Genomic DNA, 25,362 nt, shown 5'->3' on the forward strand with positions numbered 1-25,362 from the left:
CAAGAAGTTTAAAACCCATGGCACTGTGGCTAACCTCCCTAGATGTGGACGGAAAAGAAAAATTGACAAGAGATTTCAACGCAAGATTGTGCGGATGTTGGATAAAGAACCTCGACTAACATCCAAACAAGTTCAAGCTGCCCTGCAGTCCGAGGGTACAACAGTGTCAACCCTTACTATCTGTCGACATCTGAATGAAAAGGGGCTGTATGGTAGGAGACCCAGGAAGACCCCACTTCTTACCCCGAGACATAAAAAAGCAAGGCTGGAGTTTTCCAAAACTTACCTGAAAAAGCCTAAAACGTTTTGGAAGAATGTTCTCTGGTCAGATGAGACAAAAGTAGAGCTTTTTGGGCAAAGGCATCAACATAGAGTTTACAGGAGAAAAAAGAGGCATTCAAAGAAAAGAACACGGTCCCTACAGTCAAACATGGCGGAGGTTCCCTGATGTTTTGGGGTTGCTTTGCTGCCTCTGGCACTGGACTGCTTGACCATGTGCATGGCATTATGAAGTCTGAAGACTACCAACAAATTTTGCAGCATAATGTAGGGCCCAGTGTGAGAAAGCTGGGTCTCCCTCAGAGGTCATGGGTCTTCCAGCAGGACAATGACCCAAAACACACTTCAAAAAGCACTAGAAAATGGTTTGAGAGAAAGCACTGGAGACTTCTAAGGTGGCCAGCAATGAGTCCAGACCTGAATCCCATAGAACACCTGTGGAGAGATCTAACAATGACAGTTTGGAGAAGGCACCCTTCAAATATCAGGAACCTGGAGCAATTTGGCAAAGAAGAATGGTCTAAAATTCCAGCAGAGCATTGTAAGAAACTCATTGATGGTTACCGGAAGCGGTTGGTCACAGTTATTTTGGCTAAAGGTTGTGCAACCAAGTATTAGGCTGAGGGTGCAAATACTTTTGTCTGGCCCATTTTTGGAGTTTTGTGTGGAATGATCAATGTTTTGCTTTTTGCTTCATTCTCTTTTGTGTTTTTTCATTTAAGACAAATTAAATGAAGATAATAATACCAAAGAATTTGTGTTTGCAATCATTTTCAGGAAGAAACTGAGTATTATCTGACAGAACTGCAGGGGTGTCAATACTTTTGGCCATGACTGTATACTATTGCCTAAAATTCAGTGGCCTATAACAGTACAAAACACGTTCGCCCAGGTCATATAGTCGGAGATAAGGAAGAGACATTGCAGGAAGCCGAGTTAAGAAGTAGGCTCAATGTATGGGTGTGGGTCTCTGAGACTTGTAATGGAGTGCATGAGCTGACAAACAATTCCCCAATGGGGGGTACTTTTTTTAATAAATAAAATAGTGCCATCACAGCCCCTTTGCCCAAAATTCACCGGCCTATAACAGTACAGAGCACGTTCACCCTGGTCATCTAGTGGCAGGTAAGGAAGAGACATTGTTGGAAACTGAGTTAAGAAGTAGGCCCAATGTAAGGGTGTGGGTCTCTGAGACTTTTAATGGAGTGCATTGCCTGACAAGCATTTGACCATGGGGGGTACATTTGTAAAAAATATTTAATGGGGATCATAGACACTCTTGCCAAAAAATTGACTTTCTGTAGCAGCATGGAACACGTGAACCTTGCTGATCTAGTGGTGGAAAATGATGAGAGGTGGTGGGAGGCCTCATTTAAACCTAGGCCCAATTTAAAGGAGCGGGTCTCCTACACTTGTAATGCCTATACAATAAGTGTATGGGCTGACAAACATTTCCCCATGGGGGGTAAATTTTTAAACAATATTTCATGGGGATCATAGACACCCTTGCCAAAAAATTGTCTGTAGCAGCACGGAACACGTGAACCCTGGTGATCTAGTGGTGGAAAATGATAAGAGTGGCAGGAAAGCCTCATTAACCCCTTTCTAACATTAGATGTACTATCCCGTCGAGGTGGTATGGGCTGTATGACCAACAACGGGATAGTACGTCTTACGCGTTCAGCCGCGCTCACAGGGGAGCGTGGCCGATCGCGGCCGGGTGTCAGCTGACTATCACAGCTGACACCCGGCACTATGTGCCAGGAGCGGTCACGGACCGCTCCTGGCACATTAACCCCCAGAACACTGCGGTCAAACATAGGGAAGCATCACGCAGGGAGGGGGCTCCCTGCGTGCTTCCCTGAGACCCTCGGAGCAACGCGATGTGATCGCGTTGCTCCAAGCGTCTCCTCCGTCCTCCTCCCTGCAGGCCCAGCAAGTCTTCCGCAGTGTCTGTCAGATCGCTGATCTGACACAGTGCATTGCAAAGTGTCAGATCAGCGATCTGACACTATAACATGATGTCCCACACTGGGACAAAGTAAAAAAAAATATATATATTTACATGTGTAAAACAAAATTTTAAAAAATCCTAAATAAATAAAAAATAATATATATTGTTCCAATGAATACATTTCTTTGTGAATAAAAAAAAACAATAAAAGTACACATATTTAGTACTGCCGCGTCCGTAACGACCCGAACTATAAAACTGTCCCACTAGTTAACCCCTTCAGTGAACACCGTAAAAAAAAAAAAAAACTAGGCAAAAAACAATGCTTTATCATCATACTACCAAACAAAAAGTGGAATAACACGCAATCAAAAGGACGGATATAAATAAACATTGTACCTCTGAAAACGTCATCTTGTCCCGCAAAAAACGAGCCGCCATACAGCATCATCAGCGAAAAAATAAAAAAGTTATAGCCCTCAGAATAAAGCGATGCAAAAATAATTAGTTTTTCTATAAAATAGTTTCTATTGTATAAAAGCGCCAAAACATAAAAAAATGATATAAATGAGGTATCGCTGTAATCGTACTGACCCGAAGAATAAAACTGCTTTATCAATTTTACCAAACGCGGAACGGTATAAACGCCTCCCCCAAAAGAAATTCATGAATTGCTGGTATTTGTTCATTCTGCCTAACAAAAATCGGAATAAAAAGCGATCAAAAAATGTCATGTGCCCGAAAATGATACCAATAAAAACGTCAACTCGTCCCGCAAAAAACAAGACCTCACAGGACTCTGTGGACCAAAATATGGAAAAATTATAGCTCTCGGAAGCTGCCAATCATAAACCCTGACACAAAAACCCGCTATAAAAACCCGCTATAAATAGTAAATCAAACCCCCCATTATCACCGCCTTAGGGAAAAATAACATTTAAAAAATGTATTTATTTCCATTTTCCCATTAGAGTTAGGGTTGGGGCTAAAGTTAGGGTTGGGGCTAAAGTTAGGGTTGGGGTTAGGGTTTGTATTACGTTTACGGTTGGGTTAGGGGTGTGTCAGGGTTTGGGGTATGGTTAGGGTTGGGATTAGGGTTAGGGGTGTGTTGGGGTTAGGGGTGTGTTGAGGTTGGGATTAGGCTTAGGGGTGTATTGGGGTTAGGGTTGGAGTTAGAATTGGGAGGTTTCCACTGTTTAGGCACACCAGGGGCTCTGCAAACGCAACATGACGTCCGATCTCAATCCATACAATTCTGCGTTGTAAAAGTAAAACGGTGCTCCTTTCCTTCCGAGCTCTGCCGTGCGCCCAAGCAGTGGTCTACCCCCACATATGGGGTATCGGCGTACTCAGGACCAATTGGACAATAACTTTTGGGGTCCAATTTCTCCTGTTACCCTTGGGAAAATACAAAACTGGGGGCTAAAAAAATCATTTTTGTGGTAAAAAAGGATTTTTTTATTTTCACGGCTCTGCGTTATAAACTTTAGTGAAACACTTGGGGATTCAAAGTGCTCACCACACATCTAGATAAGTTCCTTGGGGGGGTCTAGTTTCCAAAGGGTTAATAAACTTCTTGAATGTGGTTTTGAGCACCTTGAGGGGTGCAGTTTTTACAATGGTGTCACACTTGGGTATTTTCTATCATATAGATCCCTCAAAGTGACTTCAAATGTGATGTGGTCCCTAAAAGAAAAATGGTGTTGTAAAATGAGAAATTGCTGGTCAACTTTTATCCCTTATAACTCCCTAACAAAAAAAAATGTTGGTTCCAAAATTGTACTGCTGTAAAGTAGACATGTGGGAAATGTTAAGTATTTTGTGTGACATATCTCTGTGATTTAAGGGCATGAAAATTCAAAGTTGGGAAATTGCGAAATTTTCGTTTTTTTTTCACAAATAACCACAAGTAATGTCAAAGAAATTTTACCACTAATATGAAGTACAATATGTCACGAGAAAATGTCAGAATCACCGGGATCCGTTGAAGCGTTCCAGAGTTATAACCTTATAAAGGGACAGTGGTCAGAATTGTAAAAATTGGCCCGGTCATTAAAGTGCAAACCACCCTTGGGGTAAAGGGGTTAAAAAATAGGCCCAATTTAAAGGAGCGGGTCTCCTACACTTGTAATGCCCATACACTAAGTGCATTTCCCCATGGGGGGTAAATTTAAAAAAAATATTTCATGGGGATCATAGACACCTTTGCCAAAATTTTGACTGTCTGTAGCAGCACGGAACACGTGAACCCTGGTGATCTAGTGGTGGAAGGCCTCCTTAAAACCTAGGCCAAATTTAAAGGAGCGGGTCTCCTACACTTGTAATGCCCATACACTAAGCGTATGGGATAGCAAACATTTCCCCAAGGGGGATACATTTTTAAAAAACATAATATGGGCATCATAGACATCCTTGCCAAAAACTTGGACTGCCTGTAGCGGCACAGAAGACGTTAAGCCTGGTGATCTAGTGGTGGAGAATGAGTAGACAAAGCTAAATCATAATGAAATCAAACAAATAAATAAAAAAATGTGACTCCATCGATGAAAGTAAATAACAAAAGGAAGGGGCGAACACAGGTTCATAGATTTGAAGCCAGACTGTGTGCAACAAGATATGTTTGTCCCTAGCAACAGCTCAGAGACAGGGCTATAAATACAAATATAATATAAAAGTATTTGAATAATTTTCTATTGTAGAGGTATACACTACCTCATTAGAGGACTGTCCAGAGATAGGGAAAATGGAAAATATAAGAATAAATGGGAATGATAGACGTACATCTCTTTTTTATTACATTTCCCCCTGTGGGAGTAACATTTGTTTGGGTTTCCAATTAGTTACGAAAATTTTTAGAATTGAGAGTCCTCAGTGGTCGACACCCCTCAATGGCCAACTGAAAAGATGGTAACAAACAGCAAGCCCCCGAGACCACTCAAGCCCTTCCACCAGGCACAGACCGATACAACATCCGAAGAACCACACAGCACAGAACTGTCACCATCTGAAAGCGACAAGCGACAAACAGCCGCGTCCATAAACATCGGAACAGCTCCCAGACTAGGAGCGAATGCCCCGCTGTCCTCTGACTGGGGTTTGGCCCCGCCACGATGACCCCACATGGTCCAAAGTGCAAACTCCCCAATCGATGCAAAAAGACACAAATCCAAAACAAAATATTAAGTTTCCCGTCTGTTGATGGTTTAAACGAGCGTGGACGTTTAACCCACTCTCATGTTTAAGGATCGTTTTTCTTTTCCAGGTCGGATTCAGCCTGGATCACGTTTCACGGGACGAGATTCGGGAAGAAGATCTGGACGATTTATACGACAGTCTAGAAATGTTCAACCCGAGTGACAGCTGCCCGGAGTTAGAGGAAAGCGAGAGCGTCCTGAGTACTCCGAAACCAAAGCTTAGGTAGGGGCTGTGCCGCCGGTTCGCGTTGCCATCTGAGCGTATCGGTATTTTGTCCTTTGCACTGACACCACTGCCGGCCTTTGTCTTAGACCGTTTTTCGAGGGAGTTTCTCAGTCCAGTTCACAGACCGAAATCGGAAGTCTGAACAGCAAAGGAAGCCAAGGAAGAGACATGAGCAGCCCGGTGAGTACCTGGCGGGAGAAAGGTTAAAGAGGTATTCCCATCAACTAGATCCTATCATAATATGTGATAATATTAGCAAATACTTCCAATTAGAAATGTAGTATAGTTTTTCTGATTAGCTATGTCACTTACCCCATGCTGTAGCTTAGGTATCCATGGTTACATTCACTACCTGTCACTATGAGTGGTCATAACCATGGATACCTAAGCTACTGTAATGCCTGCACATGGGTTAAGTGACATAGCAAATCAGAAGAACTATACTACATTTTTAAATGGAGGTATTTGCTAATATTTTTATTATTACTACACCTACAACATATTTGGATAAGATCTTGGAGATGTGAATACTCCTTTTAAATTGAATATTGACCCTTTAACAACTGCCGATAAGTTATTTTTTTTTACTGCCCTGTCTGGGGCAAAAATGCTGCAGATGTCTCATCTGTATGCTAAAGATGGCTCCTTGTCGCATCGGCCATGATCAGTGACGGCACCCATCATGTCCGTTTTTTATTTTTTTTACCTTTGTTTATTTCATAGGGAGATCTTTCAGTCGATGTCAAAATCCCCCGACAGGACGATTCAATGGACACGATCAGTCAGGTAGAGTCGGCCGAGCTGTTCTTACACACAAATTCTGCATCATGGAATTCAACAACGTAATAAATGTTCACGTTTAACGTTTATAACTCAGAAAAATAATATTCTATCTGCAATATTTTGTGCTTGGGGATAGAAAAGGGTTGATCACCTTATGGGCATATTTTTACTTTTTTTTTTAAATGCATGTATTTGGGGCTGAAAATCTTTTTTTTGCAATTCGGGGGTTGACAGCGAAGGATCCTCTCTATTCCCCTCTATCTAACCACTTAGATGCAATCGTCAATAGTGACCGAGGCATCTAAGGCGTAGTTGGCTTGGATCACTGCAGTTACAGGCAGGTGCCGGCTGTATAACACAGCTCGCACCCATCCGGACATGTCACGAAGGTGTTTCACTTCGCTATAACTGTTATGCCAGATACTTTTGTGACAAATAGGTAATCTGCTTTATTTCTTGCCCCGTTACAGGATGTATCTTTGGATATATCACAAGACGTAGACACGCTTTCCGAATCTATCACTTTTTCCGTTCCCGAGAAATCAAAATCTGTGAAAAGTCCCAGGTATGAGGATACTTGCAATACTTATCTTGAATACTCAGAAAAAATAAACATTTTAAAGGGAACATGTTGGCTGATTCATGCTGCCCAAATAACATGCAGCGTGCATCGGAGTCAGGCTTCACGATTGCAGCCTGGCTCCACGCGATTGCAGCCTGGCTCCACGCGATTGCAGCCTGTCTCCACGCGATTGCTGCCTGTCTCCACGCGATTGCTGCCTGTCTCCACGCGATTGCAGCCTGTCTCCACGTGAATGCTGCCTGTCTCCACGCGATTGCTGCCTGTCTCTACGCGATTGCTGCCTGTCTCTACGCGATTGCTGCCTGTCTCCACGCGATTGCAGCCTGTCTCCACGCGATTGCAGCCTGTCTCCACGCGATTGCAGCCTGTCTCCACGCGATTGCAGCCTGTCTCCACGCGATTGCCGCCTGTCTCCACGCGATTGCTGCCTGTCTCCACGCGATTGCTGCCTGTCTCCACGCGATTGCTGCCTGTCTCTACGCGATTGCTGCCTGTCTCCACGCGATTGCAGCCTGTCTCCACGCGATTGCTGCCTGTCTCCACGCGATTGCTGCCTGTCTCCACGTGATTGCTGCCTGTCTCCACGCGATTGCTGCCTGTCTCTACGCGATTGCTGCCTGTCTCCACGCGATTGCAGCCTGTCTCCACGCGATTGCAGCCTGTCTCCACGCGATTGCCGCCTGTCTCCACGCGATTGCAGCCTGTCTCCACGCGATTGCTGCCTGTCTCTACGCGATTGCTGCCTGTCTCTACGCGATTGCTGCCTGTCTCCACGCGATTGCAGCCTGTCTCCACGCGATTGCTGCCTGTCTCCACGCGATTGCTGCCTGTCTCCACGTGATTGCTGCCTGTCTCCACGCGATTGCTGCCTGTCTCTACGCGATTGCTGCCTGTCTCCACGCGATTGCAGCCTGTCTCCACGCGATTGCAGCCTGTCTCCACGCGATTGCAGCCTGGCTCCATGATTGCAGCCTGATACATTTTTCTCTGAAACACTTTGGCATTTCAGAGAAATTCTAGTTTGGTGAGCTGATCTGTGACTATATGGAGAAACGAGACTATTCGGCCATTGCCCGGGACCGGCTACTCCCAGTGTCGATTCAATTAATTGACAAGTCTCTTCCGATATACACACAGCAACCTGTCAATCACCTGGAGCAGAGTGGGGTCAGGAGCGGTGCTGGACTAGTCTAGTTTCTCCCTACAGTCTCCAGCCGGATACTCTTGACTATATAGTCTCTGAGTGCTTCAGAGACAAATATTTCTGGCCAGGCTCCGATCCATGCTGACCGCGGTTTTGGCAGCATGACTCAAGCAACAGATGCCTTTTAATGTGAATAAGTTAAGATTACATTTTTCCTTTTAAGTGTGACACCTCAAAGTAAGAGGAGCGTCTCTGTCAAAGAAAGACCCACTAACAAAGGAATGTCCGAGAGAACCCAGAGCACAGAGAGTGAGCGGGCCGCAGAGGCCGGACTGATGCAGGTACTAGTTGGTCGCCTCCTGCTCTCGGCTAAATATGATTAAGAATAATTATGATCTTGTACAATCTAAAAAAATGTCTGATTTCTGTCATTTATCGCAGATTCCACGGAAGATCTTACTAGACCAGTTAAATCAGAACCTCTCAGATCAGTCTCTTCCAGAAACGATATTCATCGTGCACACCTCCGATTGGCAAGGACAGGTGATATAATCCACCCGTACAGGAGCAGCAATAGACTGACTCCGATGCTATCTTTTGCAATGAAGCATCTAATAAGCGTGTGCAAAAGGTCATTATAAAAGGAAGGGTGAGCAGGCAAAGCTGTGACATTGCCTATTGTGATTGGTGGATCTGTGTATATATACTGGTCATTGTAAGCCAGAATATATACAGTTACAGCTCTCTGTGATGATAATGAGAATTCTGAAAAGCCCTCTGCAAAGAGCAGGAAGTATTGATCTAAAGTCATCCCAGTGGCCAGGGTGAAAATTCCAAGATTCCTATTTATTTTTCGTACAGATAGTGATGTGGTAAAATGTAAAAAAAAAAAATTGCCGAATTTTTTTAAAAATACATTTATTACAAAAACCAGATATAAACAAGAGTCTATTTTCTGAAACGATCCGCTCATCTCTCATTTCTTTTCTTACGTAGCTTTGGTCTCCATCCTTCTCTTTTGTCTTTCAGTTTATCTCCAGTCTTTTTCAGCAGCAGCATAAGCCATGTGTATGTATATCCTGTTCTTCCGATGTACAGTGCGCTCTGACCGCAGTGCTGACCCGAATACAGAGACAGTAGGTATATGACGGCAAAACGTTTTAAATGTTCATTAACATGTCTTTTTTTCTTTTTTTAATTGAACTGACCTTGAGCCATTATATAAATGTGAATTGAGCCGTCAGCGCAGCTCTTTATATAAACGCTATGCAAAGTTGACCAAAAAAATATTTTTTTATTTCTTTTTGGTATTAAAATTGAACTAAGCTTCAGTCTTCATTCCTTCCTTCATTCATGTAAATGTAAGTTTTTAGACCCCTTCCTGATTTGCAGCTTGTAGCCTGATCCAAGTTTCAGATTGTTTTCTTGTACACACAGATCTCACATCCAGCCTATATTGCTGGGAGAGCCACTCCTCTCAGTAATATAGGCTGGATGTAAGTTCTGTGTGTATCCAGGGTGCTGCCGTTTTCTTTGGATTATATATCAGCACAACTTCTCTACAGCACATATTTACTCTTCATTTGCTTTCTTCCTTGCCTATAGTCTGCTTTCTCTGCCCTCCCTGAGACTGTAGATACTTTTTCCATTCATAAGACTTGTGTTCAAGCCTTTTTCTATCCCTGCTGCTATCTTTAACTGAGAGGCGAGGGCAACAAAGAGACGTCAGGAATTGATGGGATTGTAACTAATTTTGCAGAACAGTCACCTAGATAAAACTTTGACTCTGTAGCAGCTAATTCGTAGAAAAATTTTAATAAAGACCTATTTGGACAAATAGCTTCACTTTGCATTTGGGAAATAAATGAATGAAGAATATTCTGCATGAAAGTATACATAATCTGAAGGAGTGCTCTCAGTATATGAATGGAAATATTTTTGAAAGAATATTTTAATTAACAAAAAAAGAGAGTAGAAATCCTTTCTTTATTACTATAGGAGTATCAGGCAGGTCATTCAGTGAGACGAACTCACTTGCCATCAGCTAAGCACAAGCTCCCCAGCCGAAAATAATAAGAATAAATCTTTATTATAGCGCTAAAATATTCAATGTAACAGTTCATATAAAACTATTAACAGTATCAAAAAGGCAACCATAGAATAATGTAGACTAGTAGTGACAAAATGATTTAAAGGGGCCTTCCACCCCTATTTCAACACTGGACAGAGGAAAGGAATCCTAAAAAAGAAAAAAATGAGTGTTATTGAATTTCTTTTCATTATAACATTTATGAGATTGCTGCTTTCCAGAATCTATTGTGTATTTTACAATATATATATTTTTTTCCAGCTGTCATATGGCCCCGGGACCACCACGACCTCTAAAAATTGTGTGTGTGGGAGGGCACACCTTTCTCAGCTTTCTGCTTGGAGCATATGTTACAAATTTAGCTGGACGGACCCCGGACTGGTTGGGGTACCTGCGCTTCCTTTTAGTTCCCCTAGGTGAGTGACCAATCGGAGCATCACGTGTGATTGTATTGCCAGCGAGTAGAACTGCGTGTGTTCCGTCTGTGGAACAGCCACGAGACATGCAGCCGCGGGGACTCGAACATAGTATTCGAGCATGCTCAGATAACACCTTATCCCAGCATACAAATATCAAAAGACTGACCGTCACTTCCAAACAGAAATCCGGTATGAACAGGTGCTTACTAAGAGTAGCCATCTCCATATATACAGCTAAACAAATAAAGTAGCGCTATAGCATGAAAACATGAAATATGAAATTTGAACTGCATTACGGCACTAGAAAATATGAACAATTGAGAATACTTAGCGCATAAATTGGCGAATTCATGTGTACCAGGCTGCCATGATAAGGCGATTCTCGTTGCCAGGACCTGCCTAATGTGAATCCTCTTTTGGACTAAAGTCTACATTTCTCTGGGAAGGTAGGATCCTGCTGTAATTAAAAACACCCGAGGCTGACAGGCGGAGTGCTCAGTCAGAGAGTTATTGTATACAAATATCAAAAGACTGACCATCACTTCCAAACAGAAATCAGGTATGAACAGGTGCTTATTAAGTGTAGCCATTTCAATATAGAACTGAACAAAGTAGCACTTTGTAGCGCTATAGCATGCAAACATGAAATATGAACATGTAAATGCATTACTGCACTATAAAATATGAAAAATTGAGAACACTTAGCGCATAAATTGGCCAATTCATGTGTACCAGCAGCTTAAATAAGGCGATTCTTGTTGCTAGGACCTGCCTAATATGAATCCTCTCTTAGACTAAAGTCTACATCTCTATTGGAAGGTAAGATCTTGCTGTAATTAAAAATGCCTGAGGCTGACGGGCGGAGTGCTCAGTCAGAGAACTAATGTATACAAGTATCAAAAGACTGACCGTCACTTCCAAACAGTCACTTCCCGGCATGTTCGCTCATCACTATTGTCTTACATTTATACTTACGTAGTCCGCTCTTTTCTCACAGGGTCTCATCCTGTATGTAAATATATATCTTCTTTGGATTCCCGATATGCATCTTTGTTCTTTGACCCTTCATGGAGAGAGATGTTCAATAAATCTGAGGTTCCTTCTGTAGGTAAGTGATTTGGATTTATTGTATTTTTTTTTTATTATACACCTTTGTGGGCATTTTTTACTTAAATTCATGTACTTTTGCTTAAAAATCATTTTTGCAATTGGGTTTTATAAAAAAATAAAAAATAATACTGGCTTTGTTTGCACATTGCCGACAGCAGAATAAGTTGGTGAATTCTTTCTGGAGTTTGTAACTCTTTTGACTGTTTTTTTTTTTTTTTTTTTTTTTTAAATAACCAGATCAAAGTTGAGTTGATCTTTGATGTAGTCATAAAAACCACAATAATAGAGAAGCTCAGAACAAGACAGATAAAGGAGTTAGAATGAGCTCACTGATAGTCTCAGTAAACTCATTCTGCAGCCAGTAATAGACTGTGCAATATAGAGGCTATAGCAGGCAAGCACAGATTTTTTTTTTTAATAAAACCCAAATGCAAAAAATGATTTTTAGCCACAAAGAAGCCATGCTTCGAGGCATACTTGCCCTCGAAATCCAACCGCTCCAACGTTCTCCACCATATCGGAAGTGATGACCTCACAACCAATAGTGAACCGACGTCTGAGGGCATGTGACTGGCGGTCGGGACGCCATCTCTTTCTGATGAGTAAAAGCGCTGGAAATTTATTGTGTCACACTTTTCATAATCTTAGGAAGTTATACTTCAACCAATAGTATAAAAACACACTTGCACCACTTAACCTATAAGAATACAGAAAAACCGGAAACTACATATATGGCTGTGTCTACGTGGCATAGAAAAAAACATAACCGCTTGTACGTCAAGGTCTCGCAGAACAATACACCCTCAGTCTCATATCTTTTCAGGCTGGAACAATCTGGCCCCACAACAACTATGAACCTTTACCTAATTAAGTAACAGAATTTATCTCGTAAACAACAAGATGGAGTCACGAGCAGCAAATGAAGCCCTTTAGTTTTGATCTTAGTTTAACCCTTCACAGGTATACTTAAAAAATAAAGTAAAAAAAATAAATAAAAAAATATTTTAAAAAATCTAAAAATATTAATTTCCCCCTTAAAAAATAAATATATATTTTTTATAGGTGCGTCCAGTCTATCAGTATGTAAAATTAATCAACCCGTACATTAAATAAATAAAAAACAGAATTACGTTTTTTTTATCACCACACCAAGTTGATGGAAAAATAGAAACTTTTACAGGTCTCGGAAAAAAGGCGACACAAACAACATTTTTTTTATTTTTTATTTTACACCGCTTGAAGGCGTTGAGGCTATAACTTGTCCCTCAAACGTCTATATTGACTGAAGAAAACAAAAAAAAAAAGTTACGGCTCTCGGAAGAAGGGGAGGGAAGTGGGAAAGTTGTAAAAAAAACGAAAATTGGTCGTGGCAGGAAGGGGTTAACCACTGCTAACGGTGTCAGAAATTTCAGGATTCTACAATGAATACATTTGTCTGTTTTTCACTTTTCGTTCTCCATGAAGAACCCTCCTGTGACATCCTTGGGCGAATCATGCAGTATGTGAATGGAGCCAACAACTCTCAGCAGCTGCCAATCGCGGAAGCCATGTTAACCTGCAAACATAAACTGTGAGTATTCTGAGCGTCGCAGGTAATATCGGCCTATTTTAGGGGTTTTGGAGGTCTTAAATGTCCATTTTTTGTGTGTTTTCTACTGTTCATTAAAAAAGACTAAAACAAACCATCCTCATAAAAGAATAAGAAGAACCATACTTACCCCTGGCATCCATTCTCCTCCGGTCCAGCACTGCTGCGCCTGGCATCCATTCTCCTCCGGTCCAGCACTGCTGCGCCTGGCATCCATTCTCCTCCGGTCCAGCGCTGCTGCGTCTGGCATCCATTCTCCTCCGGTCCAGCGCTGCTGCGCATGGCATCCATTCTCCACCGGTCCAGCGCTGCTGCGCATGGCATCCATTCTCCACCGGTCCAGCGCTGCTGCGCCTGGCATCCATTTTCCTCAGGTCCAGCGCTGCTGCGCCTGGCATCTGTTCTTCTCCGGTCCAGCCCTGCTGCGCCTGACATCTATTCTCCTCCGGTCCAGCGCTGCTGCGCCTGGCATCCATTCTCCTCCGGTCCAGCGCTGCTGCGCCTGGCATCCATTCTCCTCTGATCCAGCGCTGCTGCGCCTGGCATCCATTCGGCTCTGGTCCAGCGCTGCTGCGCCTGGCATCCATTCGGCTCCGGTCCAGCGCCGCTGCGCCTGGCATCCATTCTCCTCTGATCCAGCGCTGCTGCGCCTGGCATCCATTCTCCTCCGGTCCAGCGCTGCTGCGCCTGGCATCCATTCTCCTCTGATCCAGCGCTGCTGCGCCTGGCATCCATTCGGCTCCGGTCCAGCGCCGCTGCGCCTGGCATCCATTCGGCTCTGGTCCAGCGCTGCTACGCCTGGCATTCATTCTCCTCCGGTCCAGCGCTGCTGCGCCTGGCATCCATTCCCTCCGGTCCAGCGCTGCTGCGCCTGGCATCCATTCTCCTCCGGTCCAGCGCTGCTGTGCCTGGCGTCCATTCTCCTCCGGTCCAACGCTGCTGCGCCAGTGTTGTCCAACAGTTTTGATTTTATTCTTATTGACAATTCTGAATAATCCACTTTCTTGTTTTTTCCAGTTTCAGACGACCCTTCTTCCCCGGCTGCAGTTTGTTTATTAATAACAAAATGTGCTTTACTCACCCTCCCCATGGCCAACGATGAGTCTCCGCCGCTGCTCCTGCTTTCTGTTATTATCTGCAGTGCCGACTTCACTTTGACAGCGCTGCAGCCAATCACTGAGCACAGCAGCTCTGAAAGGCTCATGCTATCAATTCGGGCAAAACTGATAAGCTCAGTGATTTGACTTCAGTGCTCTCGACGTGACGTCAGCATCGGAGACAATAATAGACAGCGGGAGAGACTCAGTGCTAAACCCGGGGAGGGTGAGTCAAGCGCATATTTAAAAAAAAAAAAACTGCAGCTAGGAAACAGGAGTTTTCTGAAAATGGCAAACCCCTTTAATTTGGGAATGCCTCAATTTTTCCATAATAAAATGCCACTTGCCCTTGCCTCGTAAAATGATCATCCACCCTTAAAATCTTCTGAAATTAGTCTGTAGAGAGGAAAGTGGCTTATCGCATGGAATTGGGTAACGTTACCAATAGAAGTCTACAGAACGGGGAGGGTGGAGGAGCTATTGAAGGGAGAAAGAGGCAAAAACACACAGAGATGATATTGAAACTATCTAGTAAGTGTTGGATCTGTCCCAAGTGCTGGATTTACAGCTGCACTGCTCAGTAGCTCTGTGAAATGTCCTCCATGCTGCTTCTGATACATATATACGAGAGCAGGATCTCTTTCTGGTTGCATTGTATGGGACACATCACAGCAGCTCATCGCTACCTAAGTAGTGCAGATCTTTCCATTAATATAACACTGATTAATGACTCTAGCTGTAACATTTTGGGATCTGGTGATCTTGTCAGTGACGTTACTCTTTCTCCTCTCTTAGTCAGGAGGATGATTCCTATCAGAAGTTTATACCATTCATTGGGGTAAGTGGCCAATGTTCATGTCGCCGTAGGGTTTAGCTATAGTGGTTTCTTTTTTGTTTTTATTGTTTAAAAACACACAAAAAAAGGATACAAATGTTTTCCAACGGTTCAAATTATGGATTTATAAAGATTTATGTCCATCTGCCCAAGAACGTCTGCCGTTGAGAAGAAACACGACCATTTACAGGGTTTTCTTGCATTGTTGATGTTAGTAGCAGGTCATGCTGTCACGGCCTGAAAAGACAGTCCCATGTAAGACTTGTGCCGGAGAATCCTTCCGGTGTTTGTAGGAAAAATGCGAACTTATGCGTCACAGAAAGTTGCCTTCTTACTTAAGACCGCCATGCACATTAAATGAAAGTCAACCAAATTTCCGCAGTAGTGGCTTAGTCTGATGTCTAAGGGGGTCTCCCAACTCTCCCCCGGCGGAAGATGTCGGGAGAAACAAGGATTGGGCAGTCGGATTTCCGGTGTCCTATCCCTTTGTTATCGGAGGTGTCAGGCAGCGACTTCTCTTCTACACCCCCATGCACTAACGTCTCATATGCATGGAGGAATCGGAGAACATGGCTGTCAACCAACAGTTATGTAAAAAATAAAAAAATGGTTAACAAGCTTCTGCCATTCATATTATCATTATGTTTCTCCGATGTCTCTTTTAAATGAAGAACAGAAGTGAAAAAATTAAATTAAAGGCAACTACTGACAACCGGTGCAGCTGCGTCTCTCTCCAGTAATGTAAAGATGACAGCGGGAGAGGGCGGCCGGTCCTGTTACAGCACAGCAAAAGGGAAAAATGGCCGGAAATGACTTGTGTACTTATTATTAATGACATATAATCCCTTTAATAAAGGTCATATTTTTTCATCTCCATTTGCTCCATTTCTCCCACTCCCTTTATTAGGAAATACCTTCTCATATTTAGACTTTTTCCTTTTCTCCTTGCGCCTTCCTGTTCGTCTATCCTCGGGGGTTTCCTTCCTCTCATTCGCCCTCATGTCCTCCCGCAGGTGGTGAAAGTCGGACTGGTGGAGACGTCCCCCCCAAATACTGGTATGTGAGGAAGAACAGCTCCCCAATCTGCACCAACCCTTTCATCCTAGCAGATGTCCCCCCTTCTCTGTCTGTCCTGTGTATACGCGATGGCTCCCAGCTTCTCTAACTGGTGGAGTTCTGTGTTCCCACAGATGCAGAGGATTCTCTAACTCTTGGTGTCGGCCTTCCTTCTACTTCTCCCCCATCATCAGCGGGGGTCCTCCGAGATTGTTCAGCAACACCTCCATCTTCGCCATCTTTAAGTGCCAATCTGCAGGGAAACGCAGGGTCAGAGGAAATGTTCTTTCCCTTTTTTACTTTTGTACCTGTGTATACTGAATATTAAGCCTTAAAGGGGTTGTTCACTACTAGGACAACCCCATTTGAATCTGAATGATTGGCGTCCATAAAATAAAAATACTTGTACTCCCCTCCCGTGCTGACTCCTTTCCAGCGGTGTCGGCTCTACCTGGGACTCTTACACTGTTATGACGCGTGAACCCGGCACCAAATCAGCTCTGGTGTCCCTGTCACCGATCATCAAGAAGGAGTCAGAAAGCAGCCGCAGCCCTGAGTTCAATACCTCTGAAGGCGAGGACAGCGGTGATTGGGTGCAGGGCTCACGTGTCGTAACAGCCACACAAAGAGCCCCAGGGCCACGTGTACCAACATCTCTGGAAAGGCGCTTTCACAGGAGGTGAATATGTGTTTTTATTTTATCAGCGCCAAACATTCAGATCGATATGGGGTTGTCCTTGTAGTGGACATCCCCTTTAACTTAAATGACATTTGTCAACAGATAATACAACACGATTTGTAAGCATTAAGAAATAGACAACTTAGACCTGATAAAGCTGTTGTAATTATTTTTAAAAATCCATGTTGGAATGGCTGTATAATAATTTCTGAAAGTTTAAACTTGGTCTTTGCCCACCCAGCTTGAGTCACAGCTCTTCATTGTCCCTCCTCCCTGCTGAATCTCAATACACCAAACGTGATTGACAGTTCTTCATTGCCCTTCTTCCTGACTGAATCTCAACCCACCGAGTGTAATTGACTGCTCCTCACTGTCCCTCTTCCCTGCTGAATCCTCTCCTACCTAGACTGACACCACCTCAGTGTCCCTCCTCCCTGTTGAATCTCCACCCACTGAGTGTGATTGACAGCTCTTCATTGTCCCTCTTCCCTCCTGAATCTCCACCCACCGAGTGTGATTGACTGCTCCTCACTGTCCCTCTTCCCTGCTACAGCCTCTCCTACCTAGACTAATTGACACCACCTCAGTGTCCCTCCTCCCTGCTGAATCTCCATTCGCCTAGCCTGATTTACACCTCTTCCGTTTTACTCCTCCCTGCTGAATCTGGATGCACCTAGCCAAATTGACAGCTCCTCTGTGTCATGACTCCCTGCTGAATCATTACCTGAATATCCAGATTGAAATCGTTTCCATATAACTCCTCCCTGCCGAATATCCACCCATTTAGCCTGGTTGACAACGCCTGAGTAACCCTCCTCCCTGCTGCTGAGATCTTACACTGCTCAGTACAAGCTGCAGTTGTTAGGCTGGGTGGGCAGAGACTGAATACATTAGACCTCATGACCTCTCTCACTCTACAGCCGACTTCCTAAAATGCTGATTTTATTATCAGGATTATACAGGCATTCTGACACATATTTTCAAAGTAAGTACACCAGCCTCATCAAGTCTAAGAGATCTAATTAATAATGCATACAGTTTGTATTGTGAAAACTAGTGACAGATCCCGTTTTAATTATTTTTTTTTAGGTGTATTAGTTATTTTTGTTATCGTTACATTATTTTATTGGATTTTATGTCGCTGACTGTTGTCATACAGCATTTTGTTATGAAATTTAAGGCGTATTCTCATATAGAGTCTGATCTGACGGCTGCTGCTCCTTATGTAGGCCGACTTCAGATGCTTTAGGATTGCAGGTGGATTATTGGCTGACTTGTGACCGGAGAAAAGAGCGAGAAGGAGGAGGGAAGAACACTCTGCGGAGCATCTTCCGCTCGATGGTCGTATCACGTTTGCCCGGACCCGATACACCCCCTGGTAGTATGAGCCTGAGCGTCGTAACTACTGAGTCACGGAACAAGAAAGGTAAGTGACCTCTATTTTGTCCAACAGTCATTAAAGGGGGTTACTGGTTTGGGAGAAAAAAACTTGGAGTAATGTGTGATCTACATTATTTTTTTTATTTATTTTTTTTAGTGCCGACAATTTTCCTTAGTAAGAAACCAAAGGAAAAAGAAACTGATGCCAAAAGTCAAATCATAGAAGGAATCACAAGACTTATTTGTTCTGCTCGACAGCAACAGACTATGCTAAGAGGTAAGGCCGTGCTCTGCTGGCAGAAACGTAAAAGCAAAGAAAAATATAATTTTCCCAAAATTGTATAAAATATTCTGTATCGGCATCACATAAACCTACAGGGTATGAAACCTTCAGGGCATTTTTTTTACTTAAAATCATATATTTTGGGCTAAAAATTACAGTATTTAAAAAAAAACAAAAAACAACCTTTTGCCGTCTGTAGTCTCCGTATTGCGTTGACTATTGCCGGCTGCAGGAAACTTGTTGTGATGGGGGAGTTCGTAATGCTGTTATCTACCTTTTGCTGGTTTATGACCACGTCAAAGTTAATCTAAACTTTGATGTGGTCATATTTCAGCCGAGAGGAGCTCAGAAAAAAGCAACTTTACAAACTTCCTGTCGGACAAAGCTTACTGAGGGGTTCTCAGCTCATTCTGCTGCCAGCCAGGAAGTAAAAGAATATAGAAGTCAAACAATTTTAATGAAATCCAGTTGATCTCCTCCTTTCAGCTGCCGACTCTATCTGCTCTGTTCAGCTGCCGACTCTCGATCTCCTCCGTTCAGCTGCCGACTCTCTATCTGCTCCGTTCAGCTGCCGACTCTCTATCTGCTCCGTTCAGCTGCCGACTCTCGATCTCCTCCGTTCAGCTGCCGACTCTCGATCTCCTCCGTTCAGCTGCCGACTCTCGATCTCCTCCGTTCAGCTGCCGACTCTCGATCTGCTCCGTTCAGCTGCTGACTTTATCTGCTCCGTTCAGCTGCCGACTCTCGATCTCCTCCGTTCAGCTGCCGACTCTCGATCTCCTCCGTTCAGCTGCCGACTCTCGATCTCCTCTGTTCAGCTGCCGACTCTCGATCTCCTCCATTGAGCTGCCATCTCTCGATCTCCTCCGTTCAGCTGCCGACTCTCGATCTCCTCCATTGAGCTGCTGACTCTCGATCTCCCTTCAGCTGACGACTCTCAATCTCCTCCATTGAGCTGCTGACTTTCGATCTCCCTTCAGCTGACGACTCTCGATCTCCTCCATTTAGCTGCCGACTCTCGATCTCCTCCGTTCAGCTGCCGACTTTCGATCTCCATTGAGCTGCCAACTCTCGATCTCCGTTCAGCTGCCGACTCTCGATCTCCTCCTTTCAGCCGCGGACTCTCGATCTCCTCCATTAAGTTGGCAACTCTCGATCTCGGTTCAGCTGCCGACTCTCGATCTCCTCCTTTCAACTGCCGACCCTCGATCTCCCCTGTTCAGCTGCCAACTCTTGATCTCCTCCTTTCAGCCGCCGACTCTCGATCTCTGTTCAGCTGACCACTCTCAATCTCCTCCGTTCAGCTTCTGACTCTCGATCTCCTCCGTTTAGCTGCCGACTCTTGATCTCCTCCGTTCAGCTGCGGACTTTCGATCTCCATTGAGCTGCCAACTCTCGATCTCCGTTCAGCTGCCGACTCTCGATCTCCTCCTTTCAGCCGCGGACTCTCGATCTCCTCCCTTAAGTTGCCAACTCTCGATCTCCATTCAGCTGCCGACTCTCGATCTCCATTGAGCTGCCGACTCTCGATCTCCTCCGTTCAGCTGCCGACTTTCGATCTCCTCTGTTCAGCTGCCGACTTTCGATCTCCTCCGTTCAGCTGCCGACTCTCGATCTCCGTTCAGCTGCCGACTCTTGATCTCCTCCGTTCACCTGCCGACTCTCGATCTCCATTGAGCTGCTGACTCGATCTCCGTTCAGCTGCCAACTCTCAATCTCCTCTGTTCAGCTGACGACTCTCGATCTCCTCCGTTCAGCTCCGACTCTCGATCTCCTCGGTTTAGCTGCCGACTCTCGATCTCCTCCGTTCAGCTGCCGACTTTCGATCTCCATTGAGCTGCCAACTCTCGATCTCCGTTCAGCTGCCGACTCTCGATCTCCTCCTTTCAGCCGCGGACTCTCGATCTCCTCCATTAAGTTGCCAACTCTCGATCTCTGTTCAGCTGCCGACTCTCGATCTCCATTGAGCTGCCGACTCTCGATCTCCGTTCAGCTGCCAACTCTCGATCTCCTCCGTTCAGCTTCCAACTCTCGATCTCCTCCGTTTAGCTGCCGACTCTCGATCTCCTCCTTTCAGCTGACGACTTTCGATCTCCTCCGTTCAGCTGCCGACTCTCGATCTCCTCCGTTCAGCTGCCGACTCTCGATCTCCTCCGTTCAGCTGCCGACTCTCGATCTCCGTTCAGCTGACGACTCTCGATCTCCTCCGTTCAGCTGCCGACTCTCGATCTCCGTTCAGCTGCCGACTCTTGATCTCCTCTGTTCAGCTGCTGACTCTCGATCTACTCCATGCAACTACCTAATCAATTAAAGCATCTGATTGATGAGACCTCCACTGGACATGCTAACGTGGGCTCCGGATCCCTGTAAATGGTGTAGCAGTCTGACAGGAGATAGGGATGCTTATTACTTTAACTGCTCAAATGTGCTTTCTGGTGATTGTCTCTTTTGCTACTGTGAAGACTGTGCCGTGGTCTTTGTCCTTGTTCCCAGCACCAGTCCATCACTGTGTTACCCATTGTTACGTGTCGTGACTTATGCTCTTTTATACATTCTATCTTTCAGTCACCGTTGACGGACGGCTCTTCAGCGACGTGAAGTTTTTCCAGGTGGCTTCCCAGTGGCCGACTCACGTAAAATACTTTCCTGTTGGGGTGTTCAGTCCAGCCGGAAAACCCTGAATATTCTTCCCTAACGTCGTCAAACAGAGGAGCCTATCTGCACACTCTCAGCATTCTCTTGTACACATGCAGCTCTCGTGAACTGTGACGCTGTGTCGTATTTCAGTGCATAGTTATACCCTTCTCATCGCATCTCCTGGATGGACGTGTCCGTGATGAAGCGCTGATACCATCTGTTACATAGTACCCATGTGATCATCATGACATTGACCAACTCTCTCCACATGTTACATTGCTACATCACTTTACATTTAAAACATAACAGGTTTTTCAGGTCTGAAAAGCTAAAATTTCTGAAGTGGAAAAGAAGCAAGTGTAGTGTCTGTGTGTTCTGCTGACATGTGCACACGCACTCTACATTTTATGTGTGGTTTTGCACATAGGTTGCAGCACTTTTAGGTGCCATGGGCCCAGATCTGCCGATTACGTGTGTCCCGGTGTAGTTCGACTCTTGTGTCGTGTCTATTGGTGTTCTCGTCTCCATGTTGTGTCTCGTCTTTGCTGCTTTTAAGCTGGACTTGATCAGCTTCTCTAAGGGGGAACTAACATACTTCATTTTGCAGAATATGTTTCTGTGCTTCTATTTTAGTGTGTGGGAGAACGTTTCATCCACACATGTGCATTGACCATGGTTTGCAGCGAATTCTCCACATCTGAACATAGCCGATGGATCCAACTTCCCTCCGCCTTTCTTAAAGGGAATCCGTCAGCAGGTTTTTGCTAGGTAGTTTAAGAGCAGCATGATGTACAGGCCTTTCGTGATGGCTCGCTCCCTGCTCTCAAATCAGCTAGGTAAACTGCAGGATATCAAATTAAAGAGGTTGTCCACTACTTTTTAATTGATGATCTACCTTAGGATAGGTCATCCATGAATGATCAGCGAGGGACCGACACCTGGCACCCCTGCCGATCACCTGTTATCGGTGTTGGCGGCCACCAGCTGAAAATACTCGCTTGCGGAGCTGACCGTCTTCTGGTAGTGGCCGTGTCAAGGTATTACTCATCTATTCAGATCAATAAAAGGTGGATGAGCAGTACCCTGACGTGGCCACTACCAGAAGACTGACAGCTCTGCAAGTGGGCATTTCTGGCCACTGACACCGATAACAGGTGATTGGCAGGGATGCCGGGTATCAGACCCCGGCCGAGGTGATCGGCGGAAATGGCGAGTGTCGGATCCCGGTCGATCAGATATTGATGGCCTATCCTTATCAATGAAAAAGTAATGGACAACCTCTATAAAGGGTTATTGTCATGTTCTCTTAAGCAGCACACCATTCCCATATTCCTATTTGCCTGGTTCTGGCGCTGCTTTAACAAAAGATCAATGTTTCGGACCGGCAGCCATTGGCCCGAATTGTGCGCTTTCTGCCGGTGCATGCAAAAAACCTTTGCCTCTGCACCATCAGAGGAGCGCTGGGGGATTGAAGTTTTCTGGATCCAGTGACACAACCTGACAAGCTTTATAGTTTTCAAGCGCGTGGCCACCTTCCATAGAGTGCAGAGGTGGCCGGTAACCTAGGCTTTACGTGGGACACATTAGAATTAAAAAATCCTTTTGTTTTTGAGAATGGAATGGATTTTTTAAAAAAAGCGGTAAATTGCAAATTTGCTCGTTCTCACAAGAACGTTGTAAGTTTGTCGTTTTACGATGGTGAGAAAATCCTTTAAAGAATCAATCCCGGGCCATGTTACAGCCGAAATCGGCTACTCCTTTAGGGCCCCCTGAGTCTTTCTTGCTGAGCGCTGTAGTCCTCCTTCACTTCTCCACTTACCCGAGTCCTGTCCGTTACATACATTGTGGTCTTCTGGTAGATGGCAGGTAAAAAGGGAATTTGTTGTGATGCTATATTTGATGGGCCGGATTCTGGTAGGTTACAAGTGCCAAATTTAGGCTCCAGAAAATATTCAACTGGCTCCTATTAAAATAAAATACCATAATCTTTGTCGGACAAAAAGAAGCCGACAGAAATAAAGATGTAAAGTGGCAAAGCGAAATAATGTAGCAGTATGCAACAGGTTGGTTATTGTGGATAAGTCTGTTATATACCTATCCGGTCGCTTGGGAAAAAAAAAAAAGATGCGATGGGTCACAATTTCGTATTGTTAGATGGGTTTGATGAATGGGGTCCAGAGTGTTTTATTGGAAATGCTCGGCCCCTTTATGTAGCTGAAGCAAGAGAATATCGCACACTTGCGTCATCTATGCGGCTTGTGTCAGATCTTGGGAAATCTGATATTACAAAGCTCCATTAGCTTTTATTGGCTAAGAATTGAATGTATCTGTATTCATTTCCAGAAATTAATCTTCTAGTCTTAGTGACGTGACGTGGTAGCATTAGTATTCTCTACGTGATTAGAGGCAGCTCGTTTTCCGATTGCTTCTTTTGGAGTGATGGCTTAAAAGCCAAATGAAGAACTTGGGAAAAATAAGGGGTTGTCTCATCTTGTTTAGTGGGCAAAATTGCAAAGTGTTGGTAAAAAACAAGCAAATTTCCAATTTTGCATCTCGATAGCGTGGGAATTTTTAGTCCTACGATTTACTGCTCGTTGCCATAGGGGCCGGTTTCTTAAGCAAGGAGCGCAGCGCTTACAAGCTCTTTGCTTTCGAAATTGTAAGCCCTGCACTGAAGCTGTCTGGATTTGGCCCTCTGATGCTGTCTCCGCTAGCAGCAATGAAGAGGGCACAGTTTGGGTCAGCAGCGCCGCTATGCAGCTAGTCCGAACTGTCAGTCTTCAGGAGTGCACCGTTCCCCCGACATTAAGGAAGCCAGGAGGTAGGGGAGTAGTGCGCTCCTGATAGCACAAGATGAGCATACTCTTTAAAATGGGAAACTGCCCCTCCTGTTGATCCATGCATACACACCACCTGTCGGACACTGTTACACTGTGATGTAAATTGTTACGTTTTATGTGCGGCACAAGTATAGAAATGGTCTGATTCCAGGCAAATATGTTACGTGCTCTATGTTGCCGACATCTATACCGATTGTTACATGTGCATTTCTATATCCAATGTGCCTGTTACTCGATTCCCTGCAAAATGTATATACCCTGTTACACGGACACAATTACCATGAATTGTTGGTGCTTACAACAGAAGGTCAAACCGAGACGAAGGCAAAGTACAAGATGCCAGGAGCAAACGAATGGTCATAGATCATACAACTATAAGGTTAGAAGTCATAAACTCCAACTTCGGGAGGTTACACACACTCCATGGTCCTGTACTGCCTTCCTGGTCAGTATTTTTTATTATTTGCTTGACTCATTTTTCATGTCTTAATATGAAATGATCTATTCTACGACTAGTAAAGCACAATAGAGCTCACCCCGATGGGTTTTGGTCCAAGTCCTGCCCTACAAAATGCCATATTTTTTTTCCAGATGCCCCATGCCGTTCTTTAGCCTCTCGTCTGGTGTTGCACAAATGTATATAATTTGCTTCACAGCTTATTTTTATGTTTTTTTATGGTTTTTATTATTGTTCTTATTGTTTTCATTAAAGTTTCTGTGGTTTACATATTACCGTGTTCTGTTTGTATCTGCTGTAGAATTGGTCACTACTTGAGACGAGGTTAATTTTCAATTTTAATTTGTGCTGTGTTCATTCCGGTCCTCCGTGACTAGACCTCTCGCAACGAGAGGCGGTGGATGCCGGGGGAGAAGGGAAAGGCCGCCTTGGGGGACCGGATTAGACGCTAGATCGGGGAAGTGTAAATCTCTAGTCATACCTGCCTGTTCTTGCCTCGGTAATCTACTTGGCTTCTTTTTACCTCCACATAGAGCTCTGATCCATAACTGCTTTGTGTAGAGGGCACTTACGATAAGTTAGAAGGGTTGATTTGATCAAAGCACCTGGAAAAATACTTTTCTCCTTCGCCACATTGGAGACACAGAACCATGGGTGTTATGCTGCTGTCGCTAGGAGGCTGACACTAAGTTGAGACAAAAAAAGTTAGCTCCTCTCCTGCAGTATACA

At 44.4% G+C, this 25,362-nt stretch overlaps 1 protein-coding gene across 1 annotated transcript in view; it reads left to right on the top strand.

Moving 5' to 3' along the window:
• PACS1 (phosphofurin acidic cluster sorting protein 1) overlaps positions 1–24,905 on the top strand; it is a 72,027-nt gene extending 47,122 nt beyond the window's left edge. The window contains exons 9-24 of the mRNA XM_077287344.1: positions 5,496–5,650; positions 5,740–5,833; positions 6,377–6,439; positions 6,907–7,001; positions 8,387–8,504; positions 8,605–8,706; positions 9,193–9,299; positions 10,514–10,668; positions 11,669–11,779; positions 13,246–13,351; positions 15,262–15,304; positions 16,315–16,357; positions 16,492–16,627; positions 18,266–18,462; positions 18,574–18,693; positions 21,265–24,905. Of these exons, the coding sequence (XP_077143459.1) occupies positions 5,496–5,650; positions 5,740–5,833; positions 6,377–6,439; positions 6,907–7,001; positions 8,387–8,504; positions 8,605–8,706; positions 9,193–9,299; positions 10,514–10,668; positions 11,669–11,779; positions 13,246–13,351; positions 15,262–15,304; positions 16,315–16,357; positions 16,492–16,627; positions 18,266–18,462; positions 18,574–18,693; positions 21,265–21,380 (1,761 nt within the window). The 3' untranslated portion in view covers positions 21,381–24,905. The remainder of the gene's footprint in view (positions 1–5,495; positions 5,651–5,739; positions 5,834–6,376; positions 6,440–6,906; positions 7,002–8,386; positions 8,505–8,604; positions 8,707–9,192; positions 9,300–10,513; positions 10,669–11,668; positions 11,780–13,245; positions 13,352–15,261; positions 15,305–16,314; positions 16,358–16,491; positions 16,628–18,265; positions 18,463–18,573; positions 18,694–21,264) is intronic.
• Positions 24,906–25,362: the final 457 nt, after the last annotated feature.

Source organism: Ranitomeya variabilis, chromosome 2 (genome assembly GCF_051348905.1).
Source record: "Ranitomeya variabilis isolate aRanVar5 chromosome 2, aRanVar5.hap1, whole genome shotgun sequence".
In the NCBI taxonomy this organism is placed as follows: domain Eukaryota; kingdom Metazoa; phylum Chordata; class Amphibia; order Anura; family Dendrobatidae; genus Ranitomeya; species Ranitomeya variabilis.